Genomic DNA, 9,262 nt, shown 5'->3' on the forward strand with positions numbered 1-9,262 from the left:
TTTATTTTTTTATAAATATCAACGGGTATTCGAAATTCTAAGGAATTCAATTAATCATGTTTCGGGAGCTAACGGACTCACATGCATCTTTAAAATAAAGAGAGATGATAAAAATGAAGTCAACAATATTTTTTTTTCTGGTGCTCCAAACCTACTGAAGTGACTGGACTGACACGCATAACTTTCTATAGAAAAAAGTCGAACACATGGGACCTAAAAGCAGGTCTTGGCCAGGCCAGGATTCAAAAGTAAAACAAACATGCAGTCTTCACAAAGTCTTCACAAATATTGAATGTAACAGGAACATTTAAGGCAGATTACTACCACAGGATTTACACAAAAGGCATAACCTTAATTTGGTTAGGAGTGGTATATCAGCCAGCATAAAGGGAATAATTTCTGCCTTCAGAATCCAATGAAGTTAAGCATGCTTGAGCATCTTCATGCTGAGCCAATGAAAGCACACAGCAACAATTATAATGGAACTGAGAAGCAGTGCTGTTTATAATATAAATAAAATACAAACCTGGGAAATGATTGTGTTTCTTTCCTTTCTAGTGTTGGGTAAATAGGGGAGTGGATCCTCTCATGTGAAAAAGTGGTCATGTGATCATGTTATTTGATCACAACCACTCATTGATGATGAGATAAGAGAGAGAAAAATGTATAATTTTAAATGAATGGTTGTGATCAAATAACATGACCACATGACCACTTTTTCACATGAGAGGATCCACTCCCGGTAAATAGTAATAGCAATATTAACGATGATAACAACAATCAAGTTATAGACAGTTTGGTGTTGGGAGGCTAAACGCAAAAGGATAACCCAACATAACGTAATATGATTAAGAAACAAGAAGACTGTCTGATTGTATACAATAGGTCCAACAGCCATTCTATTCATCTCCAAATTATATAAGGCAGGTTGAATCACTTGTAAATCAAGACAAGCTAACATTGTCACTTAATCCATTCCCAGCTCAAATCAGCAGATTTCTCATATATCCAATTCTATAATTCGTATGTTTCTGAATTACTTGGCTAGAAGGACGAATGAATAGTATCACATCAACGCAACGATCTACTGCTGGCAATCACTGTATCTTATTATCTTATAAGAACATTTACCAACGAATCATTAGTACGGACCGAAAAAAGAAAATTAGTATCGGTTGTAGGCATCATATATATCTTATGTATTAGATACCTAATATATCTATACATACAACATTGTCATTTTTCAGATTTGGCTGCGGCGCCCCCATCCCTCAATGTAGTTCAAATCCTGATCGGTCAGTTGCTAAGTTGGACCTATATACATGACAATGAATCAGATTGGTGAGCCTCTGACGCAGCAACTGTAGAAAGCAACCAGATAGTTGCTTCAGAACAGCATATCCCAGATATTATAATCTAATTTGTCCTCATTGACATGTACCCATTTCACTTGGTTGATTCATCATCTACTTCCCATGCTTCGGTTCTAACTCTCACCCGTTCACCATTAAAGTGAATGTACTTCCATTTAAACCCATGTCGTTTTATAACCAATTTTCGCTTCTCTTCTTGGCCTAGTTCTCTAAAGGCACTAGCCACTCTCCTGACTGTATCTTCATCAGGTTTTATCCGCAACTCCTCCATGTCTGCAAATATCTGAACTTACAGATAATAAAGCAATATGTTAGGGCATAGAAGAGTTAAATTCAGAATTACTGAATGAATTCATGTAAAGGTGTAGTGAGAGAAACGGTACTGCCAAAGATACCTCTATAATCTTATCTGGCATAGTATGATGATCATACAATGCAATCATCCTAGAAAACAATCTCTTCGAGACAGAGCGCATGTGGGCATGTATAATCATATTCCACAATGATTCTGCCTCATCTACCCTCTGCTCCATATCAAATGCCAGAAGAAGGGTGTCGTATGTTCCCATTGTTGCTCCTTGACCTTTGCTTAACATCCATTTTGCTACCTGATAACCATTAGGATTCTTTTACATTCCTCACAAGTAACCAAATTTCATGTAATCCATACACATATGTGCATAATTTGCCAATCCTCAGATGTCAGACGAATGTAGACAAAACTTATGTGTTAGAGAAATATAAAACCGTTAATGTGACATTCGCCGAACAGTTTGAACTTTTAGGTGAGATGACTGTTTAACATGGTATCAGAATCTCTGTGATTAAGTGATCACGAGTTCGATTCTTACCGTCCATAATTCTATTAATAAATAATTAAATACTGTGGAGTTTCGTAGCGCAGGTAGATAAGGTCTGTGCATTGTCCACCCTTCAAGTCCAACGGGCTCTTGTGTGAGGGTCTTAGACCGTTAATGTTGCCTTCACCTAACAACTTGAGCTTTTACGTGAGATGGTTGTTTAATATCATGCATATTTATAGGGAAAAGTGTGTATAATTTTAAAGGATGTAAAGTTGTGTCATTTTAAGAGAGAGAAAGAGATAGATAAAGTAGGAGAGAGAGTTGACAAAAAAAATAAAGGTGTGGGTCCCGCCTCTTTGTGAGAGTGAAAGGATGTAAGTTGTGTAATTTTAAATGATAGACATTTTTCCCATATTTATATGACCTAAACACAACCTGGATGGCATTCTCAAGAAGGACTGAACAATGATGGATGAAACATTTTAATCAAGAAGGACTAAATGAAAGCATATTGATATATGAAATACACAAAAAATATTCAAGATCCATAAGTAACTCAAATTCAAACTGGAGCTTCAAAAGCTGAGGGAACATTTTGATGAGCTAAAGACCATTCTTCATTTATGCATTACCTCTAACTATATGCTAATCTTAAGCATGATTGAGCAATCTCAGCATTAATTAACACTTCAATTCATTTATCAAAAGTTTTAACAATAAACCATTATTAATTTCGTCAGCAGACAATTCTAGAGCCCAGAAAACTTGAAAAAAGGCATTTCAGCTAGAGGGCATGTTATAAAAACAAAATTTATCAGTCATAAAAAAAAAAAAGTGAAAGGCAAAAAAGCGATCGTACTTGAATTACACGAGTCCACTGACCCCTCTTCCTTAAGATTTTTAAAGCCTTAACCGCTGCAATCAATGGGAACTCTGTTTCCCAAGCTGTCCATTTGTCTAATGCCCCATAAACAGCCTCTTTCTCATTAGGGAGTTCAGACACCTACCATTTCAAAGATTCACAACACATAAACCAGAAATCAACACAACACAGAAATAAAAAAAATAAAAAAAATGTTCTCCCCTTGTTCATTAAATTATTTTCTTAGTGCTTAATAAATGGTTCATTTCATACCCTTAAAATTATGAACCAAATGAAAATGGGTATGTTAACATACAGTTCTGACAAGAGTGAGTGCCTTTTGGCCAGACTGAGCCGAATCTCTTCTTTTCCACAAGTGATGCTCTTTCTTTCCCGCTTCCTTCTTCCCTTTTCTGCATTCCAGATTATTCACACAACCAATCATGCATTAGAAGATGAAGCACAGATCAACTTCACGAAGAAGAAAAAAAAATTGGAATCAATAACCTACTTCTCCTTCTCTACGGGACTAAATTTGGATTGGACAAACGTGAAATTTATACAACTTGTCTGCAATTAAAAGCGCAACATTTCAATTTGCAAAAGCTAAATTACAAGAAATGCAATTATATTAATTTCTGAAGCATGTTGTTGTTACCTTGGGTGAGACAGTTATTGTGGTTGTTGAGAATTTATTCCCTAACGGAAGAGCTCTTGTTATAGTTATAGACATCGTGCTTCTAAGATTTGGAGATACTGTCACTGCTTGTGTTTCATCAACTGTGGAGAAAGGGAAAACGGTGGACGATGATGCAATTCGGGGATTATTGGGCCTGGGCCTGGGCCTCTTCCATTTTAACAGGCTTTTGCTCCTTTGTTATCTTTGCCCAACATCAAAATTCAAAGCTTTTTGTCCATACTAATTTACTGGATTGGGAGCTACGAAAAGCACCCGCACTTTAAAATTCTTGACGTGTGTTATAAAAAAAAATATATATTATTAACGTGTCGTGTTTGACACTTCTCAACACTCACCAACACTCTGACACTTTCCGACAATACAATACTTGTTGCAAAAACTCAAAAAAGGTTCAAAGGTTACGTTGTGTTGCATTTTGAGTTCCAACTATTAGATTTGTTGAATCACGATTACTATTTTATTGAGTTTAATATAAACATTTGGGATATCTTATGTTTCTTTGCAAAATTGATGAGTATTATTTTTTGTTAAATTATTGAATATTAAATATATATATTACATAAATTAAAAATATTATATAATATCAAAACATGTCTTAACGTGTCAAAATTTGACATTTTTTAGAATTAATGTGTCGGAATGTCGTGTCCCATGTCAGTGTCGATGCAACGTAGATTGGGAGAGCTTGCCAAAAAAAAAAAAAAGGTGTTCAATTAAGAGGAAATGTATGGTACTAAAAACTAATAACTCTAGTGTCATCAATAACTTATTTCAAATACCTTAATATTAATGGTGATATTAAAAATAACAGAAAAATATTTCTGTAATTATTGCAAATAGATTATCTGTATTTACTCCCAAAATGACGTCGTTTTGGGATTAAGAGATTAAAAAATTATAATTATGAAGACTATAATAACCCTGAAATAAATTAAAATTACAAAAACATCATGATTTCAGTCCCAAAATAACGTCGTATTGAGTTTACTACAGATAACTTATCTGTAGTGACTGCATAAAAAGCGAACCCTAAAAATAAAAATGTAAACAAACTTCTAAATAAACACCTTTTTTATTAGTTTTAGAACTTCATCCAAAAAATTTATTTCATTTTCTAAAGTTTTGAAGTTAATAACAGGAATTTAAAATTAGACGAAGATAATACTAAGAGGCTTGTACATGGGGGCGGGGAATTGCTCTTAAGAAACCTATTCACAGTTAAAATGTAACTCGTTAATCTTTTAAAGTAAAAAAAATAATTTTTTAAAATAAAAAAAATCTTAATTTAAGCATGAAAAAAATGAATTTTAGTATTAGTTTTCTAAGAGAGAGAGAGAGAGACTGAATCCAATTTATTCACACCTATCACATGTGACAATTCCCAAAATTGTTGAACTGCGGTATAGTTTCAATATATCCATCACATGGATAATCAGATAACTTCTGCGACAAACACAATCAGATTAATAGTTTGACACTCATTAATCAGTGAGAACAAAAGGCTGAAAATCTTTCTGTCTCAATTCGCACATTGCTAAGAATGATGTTTTCTTGCTTAAAACGAAACAACTTCATCTCTACACTTTACTTATTTGTTGGGGCATCACACGTGGCTCCTAGTTCTTATAATTTTAGGATGATGTTTTCCTAAACAACGATAGGTGGGTAACATTGTAAATCAGGAGAATGATAATTAAAGATAAACATTCAAATCATTTTCATTATCAAACAAACTGTGAATATTAACAATGGAAATGATCTTCCATGAAGAATGAAGGATGAAATATAAAACTTGTGATAGGATCATTAGTCCAAATTACTTGTGATGTCGTTCTCACCAAGATAGAGTATGCGTACGTCAAACACCCTTTTAAGGCTGCTTTCTCCGCCATAAAGCCTTCAAATTTCAATTCCCTCTTGGATTGGGTTACACCTCTCTATCTCTCTCTCTCTCTCTGCACGTAATTTTCTCTCCGTCTTTTTTAATTTTATTTTTTTGTAGATATTCCCCGTTATGTTTTTTCTTTGCGTTTTTATATTCATTCATTCCAGATTTAACATAAATACAAACAAAATGTCAAAGTAAATCATGATTTGTTCTTCCTTATATAGTGGATTGAGGAGGTGCGTTCACCACGTCGATAAAAATCAATTCTCTGTCCAATAGTCAAATACTGATTCCGTAGAATGTCGAAAATGCGTACATACAACAACATATTGTAAACCAGTTACACATCCTAAACGAAACCAACATCTAAAACTCAACCTCTCTAACTCATGCAAAAATAAAATTACGAATAAATATAATTACTTGACATTCAGGCCATATATATGTATTTCATCTTCGCTAATCATTTTTCTCAAAATTTCAGTGTATAAAACCTGTAGAAGATATGAGAGATTGGATGATTAAATTATTAAATCAACCGGAACAAATTTTAAAGAGTTTGAGTATCAGGGAGTTGCTTGAATATGTTACTATTCACTAGTATATACTATATATCATCTATGATTCTTTGACACTAGTATCAAATTTAAAGTTTGACACATCGTCTGAGAGCCATTAGAACAAAAAAATCAACAACTCTGATTTGACCATTGATTTTTTTTCATCTGATTACTCTCAAATGAGGTGTCATCAAATTTTAAATTTGATACTGGTGTCAAAAGATCCTATCTCATCATATATATATATATATATATATATATATATATATATATATATATATAAAGTCAGGATCATTTTACACCAGTATAAGTTACACTCTTAATCTTGTCCTTTGACCCATTTATATCTAAGGGCTCTAATTTTTTAATAATGTGAGCCATTAGATACAAGTAGATCAATGATTAATATTGAGTGTAAGACTTCTAGCTCTTACACCAGTGTAAGAATATCTTGTCCTATATATATATATATATATATTCCGTAAAAGAAAAAGAAAATTAAAAAGAAAGATAAGAAAATTAATGAGTCTTGCACGAAAACAGCATGGGGAACGTAGCAACGAAGCAGGACTAATCATGAGAACAAACCCCCCAAGGGAGCACGTGTAACTGTGTGATATGACATCATCATTGGAAACGTGGCAATTGATTAATGGCTAGTGAGGTTAGAAATCATGGTACATGGGTGACAGTGTGGGACCCTGGTGATTCTGTCATCGGGAAATGGAGCTTAGCTGTAGAAAAACACAGACAGATACCTTTATAACTACGCTTTTTACCCAATCAATCATTATTTCGTGATTCCCCCAAAAGCTTTATTAGCGGCTAGCATAAATGATTCAGCGCGGCTTGGCTCTCAGCCACCCGCATTGCCAAACAGGGATGGAAATTGAACAACTTAGGTCAAATTTTCGCCTAACTAGAGACTATTATGTAAGAGCTCGGGGTTGAACATGTCCTATTATTTATTATAGGTATTTTTTTTATTTGGTTTGGTCATTTTTTTATAAAAATATAAAGTTTAATATGATTCTAGATTTCATTTAAAAGCTTAAATTGAATACAATTTGAGGGGGGAAATTATTGATCCCATCGATCAAATATAAACTTCGAAAATAAGACGGCCTTACTTTTAATCAATTGATTAATATTAATTAATCAAATAGTCAAAATCTCCTCACAATATACAGGTTAAACATGCAATCGGCCTTATCATCTGAACCGTTAACTGGTCATACTTCTGATGGAGAACTGGTCATAAATTTTAGAGTTTATTTATTTGCTTTTCCGATATGAAGAATTTAAGTTTAATATATTATTAATACAAATTGTTATTCGTTAGCATATTAAGAAGCTAAAAATTCATATAAAATTTATTATGAAAATTATTTTTTAATTATTTTACAATACATAATTAGATGGTGCTATAAAATTTTACATTAATCGTACACGTACCAAACCTAAATTATAAATTTATCCTCCGCATATTTCTTTTGACCTTATCTCCGCCTATTATAATATTTAAAATTGTCATTATTAGTTGACTATATATGTTTCTCTTTTATTACAAGTTAACTATATACTCTCGACTCAATGTCATATCCGCTATCGATCTCGAAGGAGACACGTGCATATTGTGCTTCGTGGACAAAATTATATTCCTTAATGATACACACACGCATATATTACTGTATCGAGTTTTAGACTATTCTATATTATGAAGACACTATTACTTTTCTGATACGAACTATTGACATTATTTTAGTCAAGTCAAGAACATCAAGTCACTCTGTACAAACAAAATGACAGCATTTTATTTACAAGAGCATCCCAAGCACAACATATTATTTACTGTTGCTCAAAAATATAGTTACATTCAATTAAGGAGTAAAGAAAATTAATAGTACAATCTCCCCAAAGCGTTTCATAAATCATAAAAAGTTAGAGAAAAATACCTAAGAGAGATTTTTTCTTTTATATATAAACCTAAGACAGAATTTTAATATATTTTCTTAGATGTAGAAGGTTTAAGAGGAGGAAAAGTTGCTTTGTTCTAAGGTCACTTATGATAAGTAGAACTTGAAACCAATTTATACCTTTTTTTTAGTGGATCAATTTATACCATTTTAATTGAATTTTTTAATCCTACCAGTACTTGAATGTATCCTGATTAATGATTTAGCCTCCCACAAATCATTAATTAAACATATTCTCATGGAATTCAAAATCTCAAAGTGAATGAATAATTCTGAAAATATTCCTAGATGATTGATCAGATTAACGTAAAAGTTTAGAATTTTAAGTGAACAAATAAGTTGTTCATGAGGATCCGGTTCCAAACAAATATTCTCACAATGGAAAAATCCGCAAGCTAAAACTTAATCATTATGATTTAAATTTATAGTTTTAGTTGCAGAAAGTTTTCCCGGATAAGTTAAACAAAACCTTCAAGTAATTTTCTTCTGGATAAGCCAGGTAGCGCTCTCAAAATATTTTGTTAGAGCATGAATAACGCAACTAACACAACCTTTTAGAGTCTTAAGCAACTGCACAGATCATAGTCTTTTATAACCTTATAATTATGCTTGGATTAGTTGTGAAAAAAGAAAATACTAAAATTTTAATTGTGTATAATTTATTTTTAAAATAAATTATATAAAAAACAATTTATATTTATATTTATTAATTTACAGGCTTTTTAAACTTTTTTGAATTATATAAAATATTTCTTTTCTATATTAAATTATCAAAAGAAATATAAAATGTTGTGAAAACTTATATAATTGAGGACAAAACCATATTTATCTTCAATGCTTTTAAAATAATAGAATTCAATGCTCAAATTTGAACTTACTGAAAAAAGCTGTTACAGTTATAAAAGTTCGCGCAACATCATTTTTCTAGGGATAATAGTATATTATCCTACATTGTCCTAATAATCATGTAACGCAATTTGTTAAGAAGAGTCATCAAAGGAATAATTAAGGAAACAAAATTTTAAAAATATTAAATGAAATAAAATATTTATTATATTAAAATTATGGGAGAAGTATTTCGTAGTAATAAAGTTATCTCC

At 32.0% G+C, this 9,262-nt stretch overlaps 1 protein-coding gene across 1 annotated transcript; it reads right to left on the reverse strand.

The window, feature by feature from the left end:
* Positions 1 to 1,037: 1,037 nt before the first annotated feature.
* Positions 1,038 to 3,805, reverse strand: LOC133300542 (pentatricopeptide repeat-containing protein At4g18975, chloroplastic). The gene is made up of 6 exons (XM_061500102.1): positions 3,697 to 3,805; positions 3,550 to 3,608; positions 3,355 to 3,451; positions 3,036 to 3,179; positions 1,769 to 1,981; positions 1,038 to 1,656 (listed from the first exon to the last, which is right to left on the reverse strand). The coding sequence occupies exons 1-6, from the start codon at positions 3,769 to 3,771 to the stop codon at positions 1,447 to 1,449; spliced, it is 798 nt and encodes a 265-aa protein (XP_061356086.1). The 5' UTR covers positions 3,772 to 3,805; the 3' UTR covers positions 1,038 to 1,446.
* Positions 3,806 to 9,262: the final 5,457 nt, after the last annotated feature.

The sequence above is a fragment of the Gastrolobium bilobum genome, unplaced genomic scaffold (genome assembly GCF_033153095.1).
Source record: "Gastrolobium bilobum isolate Gb01-03AN ecotype WA unplaced genomic scaffold, APGP_CSIRO_Gbil_v1 utg2187, whole genome shotgun sequence".
Classification (NCBI taxonomy): Eukaryota; Viridiplantae; Streptophyta; class Magnoliopsida; order Fabales; family Fabaceae; genus Gastrolobium; species Gastrolobium bilobum.